The sequence below is a fragment of the Saccostrea cucullata genome, unplaced genomic scaffold (genome assembly GCF_032062105.1).
Source record: "Saccostrea cucullata isolate Sc308-1 unplaced genomic scaffold, CSIRO_AGI_Scuc_v1 ctg5957, whole genome shotgun sequence".
Lineage (NCBI taxonomy): Eukaryota > Metazoa > Mollusca > Bivalvia > Ostreida > Ostreidae > Saccostrea > Saccostrea cuccullata.
Window position 1 is genome coordinate 16,059 of NW_026932764.1, and position 25,872 is coordinate 41,930.

Sequence of the window (25,872 nt, forward strand, 5' to 3'; positions counted from 1 at the left end):
AGAAAAGGGTCTGATAATGTAAAGTATGGTTTACTTTTGTATGGAATAATTATTTTGTTTTTTATTATTTTTTTTTTACACTTTTGTATAGTAAGTGTATTGAATATAATTTTCGACAAAATGTCCTATATCGTTGAAAGTTGTAGCTACATGTAGGGGGTGGGGGAAGGGCCCTGGAGTCTTGTCCACATGTCCCTGCGCTTTTAGAGTACTGAATTTTCGAATTTTGCCGAACTCGCTTGTTTTCAGTATTTGTTCTTTCTTGCATAAAATGTTCCGAATTTCTTGTACTCTGTAATACCTTTCATGAACTGCTGATAAATGCAATCTTTCATAACGGTACTTCAACTCAAGTGTTTACTACTTCGTCCCGCATTAGATTTACTCTAACTAACAACAGAAGAATCAATGTTATTTGATAACTTGTAAAGTAAGTAAGATCTGTCGTAATGATTTTTATACCCCACGCAACTAGTTGCGTGAGGTATAATGTTTTTGACCCGTCCGTCAGAGTGTCAGTCAGTCAGTCAGTCTGTCCTTTTTTTGTCAGCGCAACTCCTCATAAACCGCTGCACAGAATTTCGTCAAACTTTGCAGGTATTTAGAACACAATGTGTAAATGTGTATATTACCAGGGAATTCCTATTACTTTATTTTTTCCGGGAATTTCCGCACTAAAAACTTTAGTTTGGGCCATACCTTTTATATAGAGATGAATACATGTAGTTTGTCAGCGCAATTCGTCATAAACCACTGCACAGAATTTCGTCAAACCTTGCAGATATTTAAGACACAATGTGTAGATGTGCATATTACCAGGAAATTCCGATTCCATTATTTTTTCCGGGAATTTCCGCACTTTTTAACTTGGATATTTGGCCATACCTTGAATATAGAGATGAACAGTTTGTCAGCGCAACTCCTCATTAACTGCTGCACAGAATTTCGTCAAACTTTGCAGATATTTAGGACACAATGTGAAGATGTGCATATTACCAGGAAATTCCTATTACTTTATGTTTTCCGGGAATTTCCGCACTAAAAACTTAGATTTTGGCCATACCTTTTATTTAGAGATGAATAGTTTGTCAGCGCAACTCCTCATAAACCACTGCACAGAATTTCGTCAAACTTTGCAGATATTTAGGACACAATGTGTAAATGTGCATATTACCAGGAAATTCCGATTCCATTATTTTTTCCGGGAATTTCCGCACTTTTTAACTTTGACATTTGGCCATACCTTGAATATAGAGATGAACATTTTCTCAGCGCAACTCCTCATAAACCGCTTCACAGAATGTCGTCAAACTTTGCAGATATTTAGGACACAATGTGTAGATGTGCATATTACGAGGAAATTCCGATTCCATTATTTTTTCCGGGAATTTCCGCACTTTTTAACTTTGACATTTGGCCATACCTTGAATATAGAGATGAACATTTTCTCAGCACAACTCCTCATAAACCGCTTCACAGAATGTCGTCAAACTTTGCAGATATTTAGGACACAATATGTAGATGTGCATATTACCAGGGAATTCCTATTACTTTATTTTTTCCGTCAATTTCCGCATTAAAAACTTAGGTTTTGGCCATACCTTTTATATAGAGATGAATAGTTTGTCAGCGCAACTCCTCATTAACTGCTGCATAGAATTTCGTCAAACTTTGCAGATATTTAGGACACAATGTGTAGATGTGCATATTACCAGGAAATTCCTATTACTTTATTTTTCCGGGAATTTTCGCACTTTTTAACTTGGACATTTGGCCATACCTTGAATATAGAGATGAACAGTTTGTCAGCGCAACTCCTCATAAACCGCTGCACAGAAAGTCGTCAAACTTTGCAGATATTTAGGACACAATATGTAGATGTGCATATTACCAGGAAATTCCTATTACTTTATGTTTTCCGGGAATTTCCGCACTAAAAACTTAGGTTTTGGCCATACCTTTTAAATAGAGATGAATAGTTTGTCAGCGCAACTCCTCATAAACCACTGCACAGAATTTCGTCAAACTTTGCAGATATTTAGGACACAATGTGTAGATGTGCATATTACCAGGAAATTCCGATTCCATTATTTTTTCCGGGAATTTCCGCACTTTTTAACTTAGGCATTTGGCCATACCTTGAATATAGAGACGAACATTGTGTCAGCGCAACTCCTCATAAACCGCTGCACAGAATTTCGTCAAACTTTGCAGATATTTAGGACACAATGTGTAGATGTGCATATTACGAGGAAATTCCGATTCCATTATTTTTTCCGGGAATTTCCGCACTTTTTAACTTTGACATTTGGCCATACCTTGAATATAGAGATGAACATTTTCTCAGCACAACTCCTCATAAACCGCTTCACAGAATGTCGTCAAACTTTGCAGATATTTAGAACACAATGTATAGATGTGCATATTACCAGGAAATTCCGATTCCTTTATTTTTCTGGGAATTCCGGCACTTTACAAATTAGATTTTTGGGGATATCTTCAATATAGTGGTGAACAGTTTGTCAGCGCAACTCCTCATAAACCGCTGCACAGAATTTCATCAAACTTTGCAGATATTTAGGACACAATTTGTAGATGTGCATATTACCGGGGAATTCCGATTCTTTCATTTTTTCCGGGATTTTCAGCACTTTGAGTTTTGGGGGAACGTGGGGTATGTGAGCTTGCTCACTTTTTCTTTCATTTTTTCTCTTGGTTAGAAATGTTAATTATTAAATGAGGAAAAAACTGTGTTAATTTAGATTAGAGAATTCGGGTGTGCACCTTTCACTGAATAATACATTCTTGTTGAAAACAGGGATGTCAAGCAACACAATTCCTCTATATACATGAATCGCTACAGTGTACTTGTGTAAATAGGGCATAATTCGGACTTCCGCACGAAGGGGGGATTGAATTGTGTATGGCGATATTTTATAAGTAATATATTGAGTTACATGTATGGAGATCAATACTTCAGGGGGAATTAATGGTAAATCTAAGGGGGTACACAACAGGTTTGTCGATGAAAATGTTTATTTCAAATTGAAATCAAACATTGCTCTCTATACACTTACATTCTCTCCCAACCCCAAATCAAGCTTACATATATCCGAGGTTGACTTCATGAAATAGAAATAGAGTTAACCAAAGAAGTGGCGCAATTTTATTAAATATTTTGTGGTAAATAAAAAAATTAAAAAATATTAATTTTTAGAGCAGAAACAGCTGATCGCAATGCCATGTTTTTACGATATCCTTTTTCAAACCATGGACATATGTTAGTCCATGTATATATAGGTCCCTGGTTAAACTTTTGAACTTGGAATGGCAATTCGTAATGACGCAAATTCCACCTTAGTCAAAGGCTTACATGTTGTTTCTGGCCAATACATAGATGAATGAACTTTTTTGAACTACATAGAATAAATAAAAAAAAAACCATGACATTGATTCCTTTAACCTCTGAATAAAAGAGCGATAACTCTCATGCACTGGTATAAATCATAAAATACATGTGCTTTAAAAAGTCGTAAAATTAATTTCTCTTAAAATAAATAATCATAATTGAAATCTTAGTTTTAAATTACAATTTCAGCTAATAAATTGGGTAAAGACAGAGAGAGAGAGAAGGGGGGGGGGCTTCGAAAATTGTAATTATTTAAAAAGAAAGAAATACATGCAGTCAGTTATTATTTGAATGAATTTGATTTATCTTGCATAACAACAAAGCAGTTGTAAATATATAGAATTTTAATATAAAAATAAAGATAACATATCAATTTATGGACATTTTTTATGAAAATCTCTTATTTTCTATAAATCTTTGTATCATATCAAAGCCCCTCTCTGGTTGGTCATACGGTAGTATATGTCCAGCATTTCGTACAATTACCTGTAATTAAAAATAGACATATATAGTTAAAAGTGATATTTCATATGGAATGAATCCTCAAAATTCATGTACCCTTAATCCACATTACCTTAAACTTCCTAGAAAGAAGATATAAGGGTTTGAGATACGGACGTACATATAAAAATACATATAATTATGTATTTGTTTGTTTGTTATTTAATATCCTCTTGAAAATATTTCACTTGTATGGATGCAAAATGTTCCAATATAACTTGTCTACACATTTCCTTCCTTAACATAAGGTTATGTTCAAAACTGAACTTTTACTAGCTTAATTAATGTAAAGCTTGAAATTCATATTCAATTATTTGTCCTCTCCTGACTCCGGATGAAAATACATGTACAATAAAACTCGTTTAGTATGAACACGGATAAAGCGAAGTTTTTCTGGGTCCCCTGCAAAATTCTTAACAAATATTTATAAAATTTTACTGTTAAAATGAACTCTTATATAACGAATTCACCGATACAGCGAACTGATTTTTAATTCCAACTGAGGATAAATATAAGGAAATTAACATCTTTTATAACGAATTTTCAAAGACCTCAAAATTTGTTAAATTGAACTGACTTTATTTTCTTTTTGCATTTATATATAAAATTTCAATTCATAATAAAATATTAGTTATTGAAGGTATGTTTTGTAATATTTGCTTCCCTAACATATTTGATAGTAATACTTGAAGGAAAACATGCATATTGTGAATTCGCTATAATTGTTATACGACTTCGTTATACGGATATAACGAATTATGGATACAGCGAATTAATTTCACAGGTCCCCAGGACTTTGCTATAACCGAGTTTTATTGTACATGTATTGGGTTAGTCGGTTAGTATAAGGTACACATGATGACAAAATAATGTTTTCACAGAAAATTTCAATGCTAAATTTTCAGAATCTATTTCCTGAAAGGCATAAAAACACAACTGTTTCTTGTTTCTTGGAGGTTAAAAAAAATTACCCAATCAGTCGCAAGAGGGGGCGAACAGAGAATTTTTTAGACATGGCCTTACCTGGTAGAAGTTCTTGACCTGTCTGACGTAACCTGCTACCTCTTTGTCGTCGGGATTTATCCTCCAGATTAACCTGTCTGTGGTCCTGTACATGTCCTTCCCTGACCAATCAATGGACAGCAGAAAAAACTCCGTCATCGGTACAGGAATTATAATATCCAACTGACCATTGTAGAACATCACCTGGAAAATAATTTTTAATTATTAATTTTTAAAACATTGCATGCCAGATGTAAATGAGTTAACAAAGTTTTTATTTCAATATTATGCATTCTCAGTACCTACAGTGAAACACGTTTATAGCGAACACGCTTATAATGAATTGGTGCTTACAGCGAAGTAATTTCATTCCCAATGACTTTATTATATATTGTTAACATGATGGATATAACAAATTATTATAAAGTCTATCTTTAGTCCCTATATAATCTATACAAATGCAAACAGTACATAACACTACATATTCATATTGAGACTGTAACCACTGGAGGGTCTGTGTGGCTGCAGCGGCATTGTTATATCACAGTGAATCAATACCCCAAACAATGTTGTAAACAATGGTTGCAATGCTATGTATCTGAGCAGGAAAAATTTTTAGACAAACCTATCCCAGGACTTTTTTTAAAACATTTGGATGTTTTACACAATAGCGATACTTGGAAAGGAAAACACAGACGTGTACTTTTTAATTTTCAACGACGGAAGTCTGTAGTCTATAATTGAAAATGGTTTTGTCATACAGCCTTCAGTGTCTTATTTATTCACATCCAGACAATATAATAAAACAATTATCGACTCTTGGTAAATGCCTCGCATCGGTCAATATTGATATTTTTCTGGGACTAACAAACCATAATCAACACCAAAAGAGTCCATAAATGTATATTTCGCTTATAATGAAGTAAATTCGTTCTTCCTTGGCACTTAATTCAAAGCGATTCATTTTATCCCCAAATCTGAAGCTTGACCCCCTGAACCCATGAACCATGAATATGACAACTTCGATATATGTAAAAGGCTCCATGCTCAATATTTTTGCTAACACTTTGTTACAATGAAACAACATTTTTTTTGTTCTATTTTTATGTTTATTCCTAAGTATAAACTGAAAATCTAAAACCTAAAAAACTACTAAAAATGCCTCACAATGGACCAAAAAAAATATGGAAAAAATGGGTCATCCATTAAGTATATCTCAGGTTTTTGCAAAAAAAAATCACATGTAGAAGCTTCACCTTATAATTTTCCATGATGGGGATGATCCAGGGTTTGACAGTATCCATGACGTCGTTAATGAGATGCATTTCTACCTGTGTACCGCTGTTATAGGTCAGGTTACCCACGTGGATTGCTGCTCGTACCTCAGGCTTGGCTACGTAATTTCCATAATAATTAAACTCTTCGGGCTCCTAAAACAAGACAAAAGAAGATCTTTTTAAAAACTTGCACAGAGAAGCAAGGGATGAACATTAAAATGCATTCCTTATTTCCCCATCTTTTTACACTGACCTACCCCCTTTCCGGGTGCACACGCAAAAAATGGTTAAAAAACCCTTCTGGTCCTACAGAAAGACAATTGAATCATTTTGATTCTAGTCATATCTTTTTGATTGCCCTGAGGCAGGGAATGGAAATTTTATTAATCTAAATGCCCCATGGCCCATTATTCCCTCTCTAACATCCCTTTTCTTTACCTTATTTTTTTTACCCGCTCTGTTGCAACCACTATTGAAATAACGACCACTATTGAAATAATTATATCAATAGTGGTTGAGAGTGCATTTCAATAGCAAACATAGTTAGTAACCACTATTGAAATACAACCACTATTGAAATAATTATATCAATAGTGGTTGAGAGTGCATTTCAATAGCAAACATAGGTGATAACCACTATTGAAGTACAGCCACTATTGAAATTATTATATCAATAGTGGTTGAGAGTACATTTCAATAACAAACATATGTAATAACAACTATTGAAATACAACCACGATTGAAATAATTATGTCAATAGTGGTTGAGAATTCATTTCAATAACAAACATAGATAGTTACCACTATTGAAATACGACTACTATTGAAATAATTTTTTCAATAGTAAGTGAGATTCATTTCAATAACAAAAAAAGGTTGCAACCACTATTGAAATAATGTTTACTTTTGAATTAAAGATTTCAATATGGATTAAATTATTGATTTCAATAGTGCTTTGAACTATGAATCCAATATACCCCAATATATATTATAATAAATATTTCAAAAGTAGCTGACGCGGTGAAACTTTTCTTTCAATACTGGTCGTATTTCAATAGTGGTTGAAATCTATGGTTACCATATTGAAATGCACTCTCATCAACTATTAAATTATTATTCAGTACTGTTTATATTTCAATAGTGGTTGAAACCTATGGTTACCATATTAAAATGCACTCTCACCCACTATTAAATAATTATATCAGTAGTGCTCAAATTTCAATAGTGGTTGAAACCTATGGTTATTATATTGAAATCCACTCACACCTATTATTGAAATGATTATTTCAATAGTGGTCGTATTTCAATAGTGGTTATTACCTATGTTTGTTCTTGAAATGCACTCTCAACCACTATTGATATAATTATTTCAATAGTGGCCGTATTTCAATAGTGGTTACTAACTATGTTTGTTATTGAAATGCACTCTCAACCACTATTAATATAATTATTTCAATAGTAGTCGTTATTTCAATAGTGGTTGCAACACCGCTCCCCCCATCCAGCACACACACAAAAATAATGGTACTCCAAGACATTCTTAATGAAAATACATGTACCAAGTATTTCTTTATAGGACTGGCATAGCTCAAAACTTAATTGTAAAATGTTAAATGGGTATCAGTCAGACAGTCACAAATTAAATCCACTATTCAAATAGAGAGTTTAATTCCATTTATAAATGTGGGTTACTACTAATTCTACTACAGTTATTGTCGAGATCATAGAAATGCCTTGGACATTATACTCCAATAAATCATCAACTTTATATACAGACTGTTTAGATTTAGCTTAAGACGACACATCCATATGGTCAAAATAGGTATTAGAGTCTACAGTGAAATATTTATGACAACTGTACAGGTCTGACATGTTTCTGATCTGATAATTTTTTTATGACTTCCCTGCTTTACGAGAGTCATGTGTCTCCAAGTTGTTCTAGGATTCTTAAAATTCTATTTTAATCTGACTTATCGTGGCTTCGTTGTTCATTTTAAACACACAGAACAATCTTCAATTAGAAAAACTCACTTTACCACCATAACTCTTTAATTTTTTTAAACATAAAATTCTCAAGTTTACATGCGCATTTTATGGCATTTTGTTGAATTTTGAATTGCTTATAGTGTGATAAAATAATGTTCTATTCAATTAACAGAAATAATGTTGGTTAATTTCAACAAGTAAAAACATAAAATCAAGGTCAATTTGATTATAACAAAGGGGGAAAGAAATTGCATAGTTACCTCAGTCAGTAAAAAGTTGTAGTAATTATGAATGTTAGAAACATTGTAAAAGTATGGCGCATTTGGAGTTAGATCACCATTCAAAAGCGTGTCAAATATCTATAAATAGAAAAGAAAGCAACATTCATTGTAAGTAGATCTATCTTACCTGTGTGCGCAAAAAATTAAAATTATCAGCAATATTCGTAACGTTGCAAAAATATGTTGTGTCACCCAAGATAAGTTGCCCAAAGATCTAAAGTGAAAAATGCAAACTCTCATTTAATATTTTCCAACAACTATGATTTTGATCCTAAATTGACTTTTTAAGTACAATCAAGATGAGTTTGTGAAGTACCGACGCCTCCATAATGCTGCTATCATTTTCATTGGTTGCATCATAAATGTTTCTGTGTTCTAACATTTTTTGAAATGCATCCGTGTTTCACAAACACATCTTATTTTTTCTTACTATGTTGACATACATCAAAAGCTGCTTTGAAGTTCTTCCCTCTGATGTAAATGGTAGCTTTATCTGTCATGTCTTGGAAGTACGCCCTTTGTTTCTCATCCAGTAAGCCAATACTGTACATGAAAGTGGCATATTGACCCATCATCTGTTTAAAAAGTAAATGAACTGTACTTGCATATTTCAAAACATATTTTTACAATGGACGAGCTTTAATCGAAAATATTTTTGAAAAAACAGTTTTGAAAAAGGATAAGAATATTATACATGAGTTGAAATTGTCAGCTGTACTGGTAAAATATTTTTTTTTAATTAGACCTACAATGTTGTTTAAGAATTATATATACATGTATGTGTATCATTGTTATAAATGCATTTCTCAAAGAAAATCTTATTTTTAAAATTAAGCATATCTTTTTTTTATATTGCTTGAAAGGTTAACATATCATAATGTTGAACTGAAATGTCCAGAATAGTAGAAAAGGCTCTACAGATATGTGAGCATTAATTTATAAAACATTTAACTCAGCCATTGAAAATGACATCTAAAATTGTACTTAAGATTATACATCTGTCTAAGAAGCCAATAGGAATCTGCCATTTAAAGCTTTGTAGCCAATTGGAAAATGCCTTTAAAAGCTTTGAAGCCAATCAGAAAACAGGGAAACTTGTGTAATCAGGATGTTGTCTTTTCCAAATTCTTGCCTAATATGATATAAATTTCAAGACATTTTATAATAAGTAATATCAATTATTTAATAAGTTTTTACTGTTTCAGAATGTCATTTACGACTATTTTAGCCAACAAGGATATGGAATTCATGGTAAGGGAGCCAATTAAAATGTGTCATTTTATGCTATGTTCCCAATAAGAATGTGTCATTCCAGGCTTTGTAGACAGCTGCCTAATGAGTAACTTCCTTATTAAATATCTTAGCTTTTTTTAACTCTTAATTCTTAGACATTAAGTGTTTACTTACTATATTATTTCTGGGTACCAGAGACATACTTACCGTTTCTGGGTCACAGAGACCATCACCTATTGCCATGCCTTTGAAGTTGATTTTAGTCTTTGCCTGTGGATTTTCCATGTGAATCTTGTATGAAATGGCAGGGACATATTTACCAGCATAGGACTGAAAGTTAAAACATGGATCAACAAGAAAATCAAAATAGATTTACACATGTTGCAGAAAAAAATGGATCCTTAGGAAGGAAAAAAATAAAGATTGGAATTCCTGTAGTTGAAAATTTGCTATATAAAACATGTACAAACCAATAAATGACAGGTCTAATAGAAATTTTACTTTATTTGAAGAGGAGGGATGGCTTAGGCCATCCCTGACAAGCTAACTTAATCATTTGAAATTATTAAGGGAGAGGGGCTTAAATTTTGGGGGTCTGGGTCCTATGTATCTTCATGGAAATGTGTCATTGAATTACCGGTATAAGATATGTTTATAGATAAAGCTTTCTAAATAAATGTACCTCTCCAGTGGCATAAAAGTCATTTTTCTGGAACTGGTGAAAAACTTGGAAAAACTGTGTCAGGCAGCTTTAAATAACACAAAATAAGCAAGATAAACTCAGGTTTACCAAGTATAGTGAAACTTGTATAATTTGAATGCTGTCATTGTTGTGTACTGCAAAATCTTGTCCTGTACAGCTTTAAATGTTGTCAAATTCAGAATATTGTCTAATTGGGTCAATTTTTATGTAACGTGTCTAGATAACAATGTATGCAGGTTTTTCAGAGATATGTAATGCCTCTGCTGGGGATTGAACCCGGGCCTCTGGCTGGCCTGTCCACTGCTCTACCAGTTGAGCTAAAGGGTTAACCCACTAGCCCAAGCTTTAGTAGGAAGCAGTATATCTGACATTACCACATGTATTACACAATGTTATTGAAACATATGACACGGACTCCACTCTTTGTTTTGATAAAATTACACTTTTTAAGTACATGTATTTATATTAATATTATGTAATTTAAACTCAGTTTACTCAAGATTTTAAAATACCTGTACAAATCTCTGGCAACATCCTGTTCATTGGTAGCATATCCCTCATCTTTACCTGTAAAGCTAAAGCCTGTCCCAACCTGTGTCAACAAAAAAGAAGTACACTGAAATTCATCTCTACGAAATTGAGTTCTAATTTAAAAGTTTGAAAGATCAACTCTCACTTACATTTTCATTGTTTTTATAAATTTCCTTTGGATTAAGAATTTCTTTTAATGATATATTGCTTCCAAATAATTAATATAGCTTAACTGTTTATTAATTCATTTATCATTTTGATTCATTTATGCTCTCATTCATTCATTTTCATGTACATAATGTGTGTGTGTGAGGGGTAAGGGGGTAATTCTAAATTACTATGTTTGAATCACATATATCAATAGAACATGACCTTGCTATGTGATCTTGATCAATTCATAAACTTTAAGAGAACAATTTACACATAGCTGCAATAATGTAGTCCTCTTTTTTTCGGGAGGGGGGATATATCAGATTTAAAAAAAAACCAGCTACTTAACACACAGAGACATACTAACAGGGTTGTCAATGTACAGCATGGAGTATTTTGTGTTCCAGGTTACTTTTCTGTTACTCACTGAAATTTAGAACAAAAATATTCAATATTAAAAAGACAGATAATATTCTGGAAGAGAAATGTTTACTTTGTATAAATAATAGGACATGTTTGCAATGTCTGCATCAACAATGTAAGTAAATAACAAAACGACTGTTAATGCATGGACTAAGTTGCTTAAAGTACATTAACCAAGTCTCATTTCAAGTCATAATTTTGTCGACGGATTTCTGTTATTTCCCGTTAATGACAAGGAGCACACGGCGGGTGTGACCGGTTGGCAGGGGATGCTCACTCCTTCATGGCACCTGATCCCACCACTGATGTTCTGAAGGTCTGTGTTTGCTCTGCTCCTATTTTGCATTGTTTTATGGGCTTTTGAGCTCTAAAACTGTTAGCTCTACATATTTCATGCACATTTATACCTACTGGTAACCCTCATTCAGGCCAAAATAAAATTATAGTTTGTTTGGAATTACCTCCTGTCTCATTGAAATGCCCCCCTCCTGAAAAAAATTTATTGACCAAAATTAGGAAGAATTTTTTTTTATTCAATCATTTTTTTTGCAAATCACATACACCATACAAAACACTGAAATATTGTGTCAGATAAATTTAAAATTAGGGGGTTTTTTTTGTTGATGGTAGATACTTTTTTTTAAAAGTCAGAAAATATATTCACTGTTTACTGAGATTTTTATCAAAAAATTAAAATTTATCTTCAACTCAAAAAAAATAGTAATAATTTCCCTCCCTCCCTCCTGTGTCTGAAACCCTTCAGGTGGCAATTCCAAACAAACAATTTTTTAAGGATGGTCTCATTCAGGTTTATATATTTCTACCACAGTTCAGACTTATAATTTTTTATTGGTCCAACAAAGAATACCATTTAATCAAAGAATTAAAGTTGATTCACAAAAAGACATTGAAATAATATTGATAATATCCATTTATCCGGTGAAAACTTACACTTGATATCTTTGTCCACCATGATTGGACCGTTTTCAACAAACAACCCAAACAGAGAGGAACCACCGGGACCACCTTGTAACCACAGCACCACCGGCGCCGTCTCTGGATTTGTCTGAAATCAGGGGTAATAACAATCTAATTAAAATTAGATGTTAGATCTGCTCGCATACTCGCTACACAATCTTCTAATAACATCCTATCAAGGGTCATGTCAGAGGACAAATTCGGCACAGCTTTAGACTTATTCGCTTCAACAATATATGATGATTTTGCAGATGACGATTTGATTGGTTGATAGAATTTGACCTCTGATGTGACCCTTAATGAGATGATGTTAGATGTTAGTGAAACGAGTATGCGAGCGGGTCTAACATCTAATTTAAATTAGATTGGGGTAATAAAGATCAAAATAAATTTTACAGCTACACATCTGAGCCATATGTATTATGGCACTCTTCTATAGAGCAATTCAATAACAACTGCAATTATTTCAATTACTTTTTTGATGGAGGAAAATTAGTACATTTTTAAAATGTATATAATAATATATTAAACATCTTTTAAATAAGACTGATTTACAGACGAATAAAAGTTGGTTTACCCTCATTGGTACCCCACAATTGCAGCATGAGTGAAGAGGACATCTTATAATAATCATCTATCTCTTTGTCTAGCTCTCTGTCCATTACATGCCTATTCATAACGTTTAAAGTGATCCTTACCTGAGCAGGGAAAAACCAGAAGAACATGTTGCTATTTGTGGTTTTGTTCACGGTGAAAAATCCTGAAAAGCTCTCCAGATTTGTACCATCTAGCGGCCCCACTCTGCTCAGCTTCTGAGCTGAAAGTACAAGGAGATGACATTGGCATTTTTACAATAGTAATGGGAATTGGGGATATCAGCCAGTGCTCAGTGGTTACAACATCCACATGATCAACTGGAGATCCCAAGTTCAAGTCCCAGTCTGGCCAATATTTTCCCTGCATGTTACATTTGGCCCCAAACAATAAAACCAATGTGAGTGGTTTAGAAAAGTCTCAGTGAGGGTTTTCAGGATAGAAAAGGGTACATCGGCCTGGTAGTTCAGTGGTTAGAGCAACCAAACATTTAGCAAGAATTCCCCGGTTCGAGTCCCAGTCTTGCCAACATTTTTCCTACCCTGTTACTGTTATGTCATGCTGTCGGTTGAAAAGATAAAAAGTAAAACAAGTATCTCATGATGGATTATTACAGTCAATCTTTGTTATCTTGAACATGATCGTGTGATTGGATGAAAAAAAAAAACCCAAGATATTAGGGGTGGGACGATATATCGATACACCGATACATATCGATATTTTCCTCTAAGATACGGTTTACGATACAAGCATTCAAATATCGGTAGGAAACGATACACGAACGACCTATCCAAAATTGAAAATGAAAGTGCATGTCCTTGGAAAATGGCGGCTTGTACGAAGCGAAAAGATGATGTTGATTATTGAAAACACACTTTAGAACTAACAAGTTTAGCTTTTTAAAAAAGCTTAGAGAGTCAGCCAGTGGATTTTTCTTCTCTGTGATAATGTTTTGAAGAATACATGTACTACGGTACTGAAAAAAATGCATTATACCGGTATTGCTTGACGAATTATTGTTTTGTCTCTTAATTAAAAGACAGATACAATGTAATAAAACTAAGTTCAATTTCAAATTTTATAATTCCATGAAATTATAATTCAATCTCATCGGATCTAAAGGAGTTAAATTTACGGGGATGGGGGACATGGCACTTTTAACAATCCCGCGGCCACCATCTTCGCTAGCCAAGGGTTTCCGATCCGATACCTACTCTGTTGTAGAGTAGGTATCGGATCCGAAACCCTTGGCTAGCGAAGATGGCGGCCACCAAATGGAACCTAGTAAGCTTCACTATCACCCTGTTAAAGTTTGTCATGTTGTAGGTTGAAAACTACTGTGTTAAGACAACAGAGACACCCTTGCCCCTGCGATAAAGTAACAGCCATACCGAACCCTTAATTGAGAATGTCAATAAAGGGCCACTTAAATACCTGTTACCAGTACGTACATTTTGTAGTACTTTAAGATTAGAAAAATTTCATTCAAACAGGTAACATGTTAGCTTTGTTTAGCCTAATCTTTGCATAATTTAAGATATAGGTATTTTAAATTTAAGTTTGTCAACTATCCTACTTTAATTTGACCTAGGTAGCTGAATTTAAATTTGAAACTTAAAAAAGTAGAATTGAAACAAAATAAACAACACAATGACTGGTAAACAAATTCATTTATCAAACCTCTATAACGTAAGAAAACTAAAAATCCCTAAATCTGAATGCCATAACATAAATGGTCTCATTCACTAAACAAGCTAATTCAGAGGATCTGCGTCTCCCACTTCTTAGGAAAAAAGCATGCGCAGATCTAAAAAAAAAAAGGGGGGGGGGGGGTGGTCATATGGTGGATCGAGTAATGGTATAAAATTTTATTGTAAAACGCAAATATGTTTCCGTTAGAATTGACTAGAAATGAAAGTTTTACACACACTCACACACAGACTGACACAGAGATGTGAATTTATTACCTTGAACTTTGAACGTCGAAATAAATCTACAGGTGTCTTCCTTTCAACATAGGTTGTTGTGGTATAAAATTTCATTTCTAAAGCTCAAGGGCTTATCGAGATATTGCACGGACATAAAGGTGTTCAAACAGACATACGTTTGATTTCATTACCTTGACCATTAACATTTTTACCCCAAAATCAAGAGGGGTTTTCCATAATGAGTTGTGTAAAATTGCACAACAAAAGCTCAAGGGCTTCTAAGTTCTCGAAATATTTCACGGAATTGAAAGTGTTACAGACAGAACTAAAGACAGGGGCATGGAAGGTCAATCAGACCGAAATAAAATAATATCCTCCACTTCCAGCGGGGAACATTACAAACGAGCAAGCTAGCCAGTTGTGTCTCTTCTCGAATTATCCGTTGTATGATTTAACAAGTCAGCTCGCTAAATGGCATCGGGATCGAAATGATGTAATGAAAACGAAAGTAAAACTAATAAAAACTTAATAACTTCAAAATCTCTATTAAACAATGTTTGTGTCGTAGATTTGAATACATAAATAAAGTACCTTTAACATACTTTACAAAAGACCTTCAATTAACGCGTCAAACACTGTGCGATATGAGTTCATACAACTGTATGCTTAACTGCATAGAACACATTTCACGATCAGATGCGAACCAGTTTAATTACTGCGAACTAGGTTTTAAAAACTGTTTGAAACTGTTAAGTGGGATTGTACAAAGCTTCTAGAAATAAATAAGCATAGGGTGAATTCACCATGCATCGGACACATACCTTGCATCGGACAACTTTAGACAATAAACTCTCTTTCAACTTAAGAGTTCCGTGTATTTATTTGTTTCTGTCTTGAAGCTGGAGACTTAATTTTTTTAATGATACCGATTGTTATTATTATTATTTTGTGATAAAAATACCCCGAGAATGGCCTTGAAGTTACGTCATATTTTACATCATCAAAGGGGAACAACCAGAAATTTATGATTTTGCGATTTTTAGAGTTATCGTTCTTAAAATTCGACTTCATCGGAACGAGGCAGACTTTGGTGAATAAAGTCAAAGATTGATAATTTTACAAAATTTCTAAAGAAATTTCACTTCTATGTTCGTATAATTCTTTTAAGAGCTGGTTTTCACTAGTATGTTCATTTCTCCGTACATCGGACACAAATTAACCATGCATCGGACACTTTCCGATGCAAAGGAAAGCACCACCATTTTCATACAGAACCCAGCTGATAGCTGTTTTTTGCGGAAAAAGAAAATAAAAACTCTATATTTTCATTCAAAATACAAGTTATCGATATATGACGTCTGGAATTTGATTCAATTTATTTCTACAAACCAGAGTATGATAAACCATGAAAAAAAGGCGCGAATTACCGCATTATAAGCATTTTAAAGCATTTAAGGCAGAGTGAGGTCTCTTGAATCGTTCTACATTTGTGCAACGATATCGTCAATTAAATTTAAGTTGAGGGTTAATTCTTAGATAAAAGATAAAAATATATCCATATCAAGGATTTTAAAGCACTTTAATAAAGGTATGATATTTTTCCGGTCAAAATACCGTTTCTCCGATGCATGGTAAACAATGTCCGATCCATGGTGAATTTTGAGTTATTCCTAAAAACTCGATTTTTGAGGATATTTTCTAAATAAAGGGCATATATTTGTGTCCCAAATTGATATTTTAATTACAAAGTAAATGTTAAACACCATTTTAATAATTTTCCGTCGGTAGCGATATCGCTAGAACTTGTTGAAGTACAAGGGTATCCGATGCATGGTGAATTCACCCTAAATTACTTTCTTATTTAAGTTGAATTTAAATTTATAGATTACCGTGGTGTTAAATAGGGTTTATTTTCTTTGTTTAATATATTAAACTAATTTTACTGAAATGAAATAGGCTAGAGTGATTTGCTGCAGAACTACTCCCAGAATTCCAAAACGCGCAAGCGCATTTGAAGTTCTTCGTATCATAACTAGTCAGCCCGCGGGCTGACTAACAAGTCGTTGTTTAGGGGTGAAATGTTTTCACTTTTAAGCAGCCTCGGAAGATTGCATAAGACAAGTTCAGTAGATAATGCGTGCTATACACAGAAAGCATCGTTTCCAGAGCATTTGATATTATTGTTAGTCCATCTCGGTTTTTTTTTTGTAATCTCAGCTTTGCTACAGACTTATTCAGCAATTAATAAAATGTAAATGTGATGTTTTTAAATGAATTTTAGTCAGTGTTCTCTGATGAACTACACAACTATTTGTAAACAACTTCTTAATAGTAATTTAGTAATATTAATTATATGTACATGTATTATTGTTTTTGTAAAGTTTTAGTGAATGATATTGATGAACTTCAAGTATTAATTTCAAAGCACACATGATTTGATATAGAATAATTTGTTGATTTAATGTCAAGGCAAAAAATGAAATAAAATACTAATTCTTTTGAATAGTTTTATAATTTATCATGTTGATTAAATGACAAGACAAGAAATGAAATAAAATACTAATTTTTTAAAATAGTTTAATAATTTATCAAAATATCGAGATATGTATCGTATCGTGCCAATATATCGAGATACGTATCGTATCGCAAGATCTGTGTATCGTCCCACCCCTACAAGATATCAGAGGATTTGAGATATGGCAGGTAAAATACTGTAACTGAAATGGTTGGGACTTATAAATTACTTATTAGTACATGTAATTTCAGTTAAGTGTGAAGTTTTGCATAACGTCACAATCTTTTTCAAGAGATGCATCCAGCGTAAACAATTCAGCCGCCGTTGTGTGATTGGTCAACTCATATTATCAACATTGACACAGAAATAGTCTGTACTCTGTAGCATGATCAACCATCAGGAATTAGAAGAAACTTCCAGTCGTAAAGCTTGCGGTTAAGAGGCGTATACTATTTAGCATTTACCTTGAGTGCAGCTGTCATCATAGGTAATGTGACATAATGCAGAACTTCACACATAATAACTGAAATTACCAAATAATATGTTCGTGGTATGATGGTACTTTAAGATTTTGATATGCAAGCTACTGATGATCAGCTGTTTATTTATGCACATGCATGTTGCCATCTTACCCATATCAAACTGTCCCTTGTCCACATATGGGGTGAGGAATAATGGACTGCCGGGGTCTATTCCATTCTGTAGCATGGGGGGATATTTGTCAGGAAACATCCCCCTTAGTCCACTCCTGGCCAGAATCTGCTGAGTCAGGCAGAGGAGGAAAACAGGGAGGATATACCTGAATATTAACATCTTTCCTGAAATTCAAAAATATGCTCAACTATTAAACAACTAACATATAATGTACATGTATACATGTTATGTACATTGTACACCACCACACTGGCAGATTGAGATTTAGAAGAGGGCCCACCGGGGACCCCCTTTTTTTGTGTCCAAAATATATAGGATTTTTCTTAAATATTTGTGTGTGTGTGTGTGTGTGTGGCTGTGGACGCTACCCCGAACACCCCACCCTTTTTTTTCCCCCAAGATTCCTTGATCCGCCACTAAACTGTACCGATGTGTTCTTTGTGATAATACAGGGATTTATCTAGCTATTTTGTTTTACTACCGTTTTATATGTAAAGGGGAAAAATGAGAGCCGCAGGCTCGATCTGAGCGCCGGAGGCGCGAGTATTCTAGGGGGGTCCGGGGGCATGCCCCCCCGGAAAATTTTTAAATAAATGGAGCAAAATCCTGCATTCTTAGAGCTTCTGAGGGTCATTTGTAGACCTTTACAAAGACCACAAAAACTTCACTTTTTAGGCAAAATACTAAATAACACACACAAAAAAAATTTAACCAGGTCAGGACTTCATTTAATTTTTTCTCTAAATATCTATCACAAATCAATTCTGTTTTTCATGTTTCACTACTAACATTGTTTTTGTTGTTACTCCATTCTTCCGATTCATAGTGATATAAGCTCCATCTTACTCATCTACACTTTTCTTTTTAACTCTGCAATCGCACGCGTATCTTTCGACATCATGGACTTGGCACATGTTTACCGATCAATATCAAATAAAAGCTTGAATAATATATTCTTTCTTTTAAAAGCGTTTGAATGACTAGGATGGTGAATTAGCTGTTAAGGTCAAGATCTAGTAAATAACTTGAGGCTAATTTTTTGGTGCTAGATCCATTATGACGTCATAATCAATTTCAACTTTCTTTTTCCCGTACTTTACGGCTTTAGCAGAATTATGTAGAAAATAGGGTATTTTCATGTCAATCAATTTAAAATAATATGAAAAGTAAACCGGATACCTATATTAAATTTGATATTAATTTAAAGAAGAGGCCATGAACATACTAATTACCGTTTTCTGAGAGACTGTAGGCAATCTGGATACATTTCCTTTGCCGAATACGAAAAAAACTCTAATATTCAATACTGGTTTTCTTAATTTTTCATTGAAAATGACAGTTTAAAATACGGTTTTTCATCTTGTTTACCTACAAGTTATGCCCCGAAACACCTTATTTGAACAAGCTAAAGTTCTAAAGCATCAATAAAGGAATTTATTTATAAAGTTTGATAAATCTGTAGGCACCTTTCATTTACTAGATCTTGACCTTAAACTTCAATCGGACAAAAACGGAAAATTTCAGAACGATGTTTTAAATATTCTCCGTTTAATCGGAGAATTTTCTATCTGAAAAAGGGGAATTTTTGCACCTTTTTCAAGAGGGGAAAGGTACCGTTTACCGGTAGTAAAAACAGCCTTGATAAATCCCTGTAATAAAAAAAAAATTATCCGAAAAATGCTATCAAGTCCATTAATATTTCTTATATCTCTGATCCAATTGCAAAAAAAAATATGTACTTTAATTGAGACAAAATTTTCTGACTTTTACATAAAAAAAATTAAAATGAATTGGAAGAGAAAATTCGAGATGCTTGCGGTCCCTCAGATAAAAAGATCAAAAATTGCCCTCATGTTACCTCTTTTAAATGTTTGACAGGACCTGTTTGATTAAGTGCATGAATACAATCAGAATTACCTTCTTTTTATGCAATCAATTTCCTTGTCCGTTCTTCCCCACCGGCACTGTTTGTTATGATAAGTGTCACATGATACTCACGTGTTTTGATAACTTTGCTAACTCATTCCTAGGCACATTCGATCTGTGAATTTTTTATTTTTTTTATTGGACAATTATATTGAATTTAAAACACACACACACAAACATGAGTACTGTGAGAATGGACCAGAAAATATAAGGTATGAGTCATTAAACATGTAATTATTTAGCATTTTATCTTTAATTTAAAAATCAATGCAATCTTGAGGGATCTTGCTCATGCATTTCAAGTCATTCATACATATATGACAAATAGTTTTCACGTGATAAAATTGACTTGATGGAGAACACGTGAAAAAAGCATATGACATTTTAATCTGTTGTTGATAATCTGAAAATAAGTCATGCCAAAATAAATAAAGAAAGAAACCCTCTGATCCACATATATATTTCGATCCCCACTTTTAGAACCTTTTTATATACATGTACTGCATACATGTACGCATGTTAGCTTCTTTTCAGTATTATTTCATAATTTATCATCAATTTTGCCAATTGATGATTTCTTTTTTTCTTTGGAAACAATCAAGATTTTTTTCTATCAGAATTTAAGAATTCTAAAATATTTACATGTAAAAGACTTTAAAACTCCATGTTTTATATATGTTTTTGCAAAGATATTGCAATATTTATAATCATTTTCTGTATTCTAACTTTTAACAATGCAGTTGTTTAACCAATAATAAATTAATCATTAGTTTTGGTTTTAGTGATGAATATATATGAATTACGTTAGAAAGAAGACAGTTTATTTGTTCCTGTCTCAAAATAAACGTTTACTTTGAATTTCAAAGTGCAAAAACTTGAGTTTTTTTTTAAGGTATACACATGCAAGTACATACAAACTTTTTTTGTTAATTTGAAGTATGCGAGTCAAATCAAAGAAAATTAAGATGCCATTTTCTCAAAATCCATATTCTTCTGTTTTCGTAGATTAATTATATGTAAATTTGGAATATTTTTAAAATATAAATTGTAAATGTTCAATTGCACTTTGGTATTTTATTGGATAGTTATTTAAATTTATCTCCATCAAATACGACTACTTGAAACACTATTTTAAATGCTTTAGAAATAATTTTTATTTTTTAATGACATCATAAGAAACTAGAATCACATTACCGTAAAACAATATATAGCAACGCATGGGCATTATGGGAGGCGGGGGTATCATTTAGTGAGCTCATTGCTCACAGTGCCTCTAGTTTCGATTAAACGCAATAAAAATACATATGTATTTCTTTCTTCTCAACGGGCTTCCGTACAATTTAGGAGATGCAAAGATTCTTCTGCGTTGGAAAAAAAAAAGAAATTACTTTGCCTGAGATATATATATATATATATTTTTTAATAAAAAATTAATTAATTCTTTATTGAAACATCCTTTCCAACCTTTCACTAATCTAAAAAAAAATAAGACAATTAATTCTTCAGTTATTGAAAAGAAAAGAAAAAAAAAGTGAAATGACCACTGATAAAATGTTAACTGAAAATATAGTGAAAACAAGCCCACATCGTCAGTTTTTTATTTTCAAGCAATAAGCTCTTCAGTTATTGAAAAAAAGTAGGAAAAAAGTGAAATTAAAACTAATAAAATATCAAATTGAAAAAGAGTTATTACTCGCTTCGTCAGCTATAATTTTAAAGAAAAAATGCTAATTTTTTTTACTTATTTTTTTATTCTGATCATTTTATAGATTGATAAAATCTAAGTTTTGAAACTGCATGCTAGCTGTTGCAATTAGTTCCCATTTTGATGGAAAATTTGATAATATGACTGGACTAATGTGAAGTATGAAAGTCATAGCTCCACTAAAGTAAAAGTTATGCTAATTTAAAAAAAAAAGGATACGGAAATAACTAACAGTATTCAATCTCAAAGTCCATAAAACATTACAATATGGGTAAGTTAAAGTGTTTGCGGACAAACAGACTGACAAACAGAAGACAACTAGACAGACGGACGGACGCGCCAAATTCTATATACCCCCGAATCTTCGATCACGGGGGCATAAAATGTTTTATTAATTATATAAATTCATTAATCAATCAAATTTCATTCTCTGTGTTTTACTTCAGAATAAAAACAAGCTGCGTTTGTGAAACACTGATGCCCCCTCTCCCAGTATGGCAGCTTATGGCAAGGGTTGAAATCTCTTAAATGCATGTTCAACTCGAAATGTCAAGGTAAAAAGGTCAAAAGTGTTGGTACCCAAAGGAAGACCTTGTTACAAGGAAAACACCTGTGAAATATGAAAGCCCTTTTTCTAATTGTTCAACAGCTATAATCACGGTTAAATGTTTTAAAAAAGTGGGTCAAGGTCAAAAGGTCCAAAATATCTATACCAACTGAAAGGTCTTGTCACAATAAATACGTACATGTGATGGATGAAATCTCTAGCTCCAACTTTTCAAAAGTTATGGCTAAGGTTAAAGTGTGGCATTTTTTGTAAAAGTAGGTCAAACTCCAAGGTCAAGGTCAAGTTTGATGGTACCCATGGAAAGGTCTTGACACAAGGAACACCCTGTGAAATATGAAAGCCATAGCTCACCAGCTCAAAAGTTATGGGCTAGATTAAAGTTGACAACACACAGTACCCCTAGTTGTGAAATATGAAAGCCATAGCCCACCCTCTCAAAACTTATGGGCTAGAATAAAAGTTGACAACACACAGACAGAGAGGGAAACAGACAAACAGACAGACAGGACAAAAACAAATATCCTCGGGATCTTTCGATCCGGGGTATAATTATACATGCATTCAAAAATCTGAATGATAAAGTAGGTGAAATATGGCATGTCAAAAGTTGCAATATTCGATCTTTACCATTTGTATTGTATAATTTTTATTTGTATTCCATATGTTTCCATTTGTATTTTATATTTTTCATTTTTATTGTATAATTTTCCATTTGTATCCTATAATTATCCATTTGTATTACAAATTTATTTGTATGTATAATTTTTCAGTTATATATATGTATAACTTTTTTCTTATTTGTATTGTAAAATTTCTTATTTGTATTCGATAATTTTACATTTAACACAATCCAAAAATAAAAGGGAAAATCAAAATTCCCTTTTTTCACCCAAGGTTTACAATCTGAAGTCATTTTAGACTTAAAATCCTTAAATGTGTCTCCACAAGTTCCCTTTTTGAAGATTTTTTTAAGTATTTGAGGAACGTTCCTCTTTCTACACCTCAGATGCATTTGTTATGACCAGACTTTTGAGGAACGTTCCTCTTTCTACACATCAGATGCATTTGTTATGACCAGAGATTTGAGGAACGTTCCTCTTTCTACACTTCAGATGCATTTGTTATGACCAGACATTTGAGGAACGTTCCTCTCTCTGAAATTTAGATGCATTTGTTATGACCAGAGATTTGAGGAACGTTCCTCTCTCTGAACTTCTGGTGCATTTGTTATGAGCAGACATTTGAGGAACGTTCCTCTCTCTGAACTTCAGAATCATTTGTTATGAGCAGAGATTTGAGGAACGTTCCTCTCTCTGAACTTCTGGTGCATTAGGTATGACCAAAGATTTGAGGAACGTTCCCCCCCCCCTCTACACTTCAGATGCATTTGTTATGACCAGACATTTGAGGAACGTTCCTCTCTTTCTCTCTCTCTCTCTCTCTCTACATTTCAGATGCATTTGTTATGACCAGACATTTGAGGAACGTTCCTCTCTCTGAACTTCTTATGCATTTGATTTGACCAGACATTTGAGGAACGTTCCTCTCTCTAAACTAAGATGCATTTATTATCTCAACAGACATTTGAGTAACGTTCCTCTCTTACATATGTGAACATACAGTTTGTATTTTTAAATACCTTATGAATGAACACATCAGGCATTTGGGGAACGTTCCTCTCTCAGATTTACTTATTACCGTAGGCATCTCATGAATTTTCAAATATTAGGCATTAGAGGAACGGTCATCTTCCAGTTTCAAATATTGATACTATATACCGGTACACCATGTACACTGGAGGAACGTTCCTCTTCAAACTACTGACACTGGATTTACTAGTCTAAACACAACATATTTGAGGAACGTTCCTCATCCAATTTCAAATATTGATACTATATACACTAGAGGAATGTTCCTATTTCAACTAGACACTGTATTTACAAGTTTTAACACACAATATCACAAACGTTCATCAGTCAATTCAAATTGATAATACATACTACATGTATATAAACAGTACATTTGAGGAACGTTCCTCTACCAATTCCTATCAAAAACACTACAACCATGAATCTAAATACACTGAACTTTCCTCTCCCCATTTCAAAATTTGACACTGGACTGGAGGAACATTCCTCTTCCAACTGTTGACAATGGATTCATGTCGAATACTCCTCTTCTGATTTCAAATGTTATATAACTTTATACATGAATCACAGTGTAACTGGATTTGAAGAATTTGAGAAAGCTGTACACCCAGGTACTCCCTAACGTAAAAGAATAGATAATCCTGTTGATTTCATAAAGTCAAATTTCAAGGTTGAGACTATTCCGACACAGAAAAATAATGCCTGCTTAAAATTTGGGGAACCCTTTGCTTTACAGACATCAAACTTAGTATACTCATGGTACTCCCAAAGGAATAAAGACCCCTACACTGATTTTGGGTTATACAAGGTGAAAGCACAGGGCTCAAACTTATCTAGAAATAGAAAGTATTGTAAGTAATATTTAAGTAACTTGAGATTCTAATGTTTGAAAAATAATTTAATGCACTAGATCTGTAGTCCTCCTAAGAAATATATGACAACTTTTGATTTGGGGGTCATAACTCGATCACAAGATCAAGTACGTGTCATTCTTGACAATTAATATTTTAGGAAATCATTTTTCACTCAATTTTTTCACTCTTATTGTTACAGACATTAAACTCGTTGGTACCACTCCTTTAGGAGTAAACATGATCACATTTTATTTTGAGGTCATTAGGTCACTTCTTTGGATATAGGAATGTATTTCTGCTCAATAAAGAGTAAATGTTTACTTTTATTTTAAATGACAAAAAAGGGCAACTGTTTGAATCGTGCAAGAGACATAAATCTACAACAAGGAGTTGATCAAAAAAGGTATACCATTCCCCTGGACCCCTGCATTTACACTTAGGATATAAAACTTTTGTATAAAGCAATGCTTTCTTACACTTAATCAATGTCAATTTTCTTTAACAGTTGAAATTTCATGATATTTATTAAATAAAAAAAATCTTTCAGGAAAAGTATTCTTACCCTTAGCTTTTTTTAGCATAGTTCATCCATGATTTATTTATGAAAAGTCAGTGCATTGACCATTAAATTCTCTATAAGTTGAACATCCATTGACATTTGAAAATCATGCATATATGACTGTGTCTCTACTTACTTCATCACGCACCTCAAGTTTTTAAGTTATATAACTTTATCACAGTATAACACAGTATAGCACACAGATTTATCAATGTCTAATTTCTCCAATTTCGAATTCCCCTTCAAACGACAGTTGCATTTAGATGATAGCTGTTCACATGTGCAACTGCGACCCTTCCATACATATTTGAATGGAAACACGTGGTGCCACTTACTGAAGAATTGTCAATCAAAACACTGCACACTGATAATCTTGGGTGTGTTATCAGTCTTGGACACATCCATCTCTCAACCCTACCAAAATATTCACGACTTCAATTCAGAAGA

General features: G+C 33.2%; 1 protein-coding gene across 2 annotated transcripts; it reads right to left on the reverse strand.

Moving 5' to 3' along the window:
* Positions 1-3,735: 3,735 nt before the first annotated feature.
* LOC134236057 (probable serine carboxypeptidase CPVL) lies at positions 3,736-20,161 on the reverse strand. 2 transcript variants are annotated; one of them, XM_062718238.1, is made up of 13 exons: positions 20,082-20,161; positions 18,143-18,328; positions 13,172-13,290; positions 12,447-12,561; positions 11,440-11,498; positions 10,904-10,983; positions 10,371-10,437; positions 9,896-10,018; positions 8,899-9,030; positions 8,435-8,533; positions 6,169-6,342; positions 4,934-5,116; positions 3,736-3,895 (listed from the first exon to the last, which is right to left on the reverse strand). In XM_062718238.1, exons 2-13 carry the CDS (start codon positions 18,321-18,323, stop codon positions 3,797-3,799), a joined length of 1,431 nt encoding a protein of 476 aa, XP_062574222.1. In that variant the 5' UTR covers positions 18,324-18,328; positions 20,082-20,161; the 3' UTR covers positions 3,736-3,796. The 2 variants fall into 2 exon arrangements, with proteins under 2 accessions (XP_062574222.1, XP_062574223.1); XM_062718239.1 differs by lacking the exon at positions 8,435-8,533 and adding an exon at positions 8,583-8,669.
* Between the last annotated feature and the right edge of the window lie 5,711 nt (positions 20,162-25,872).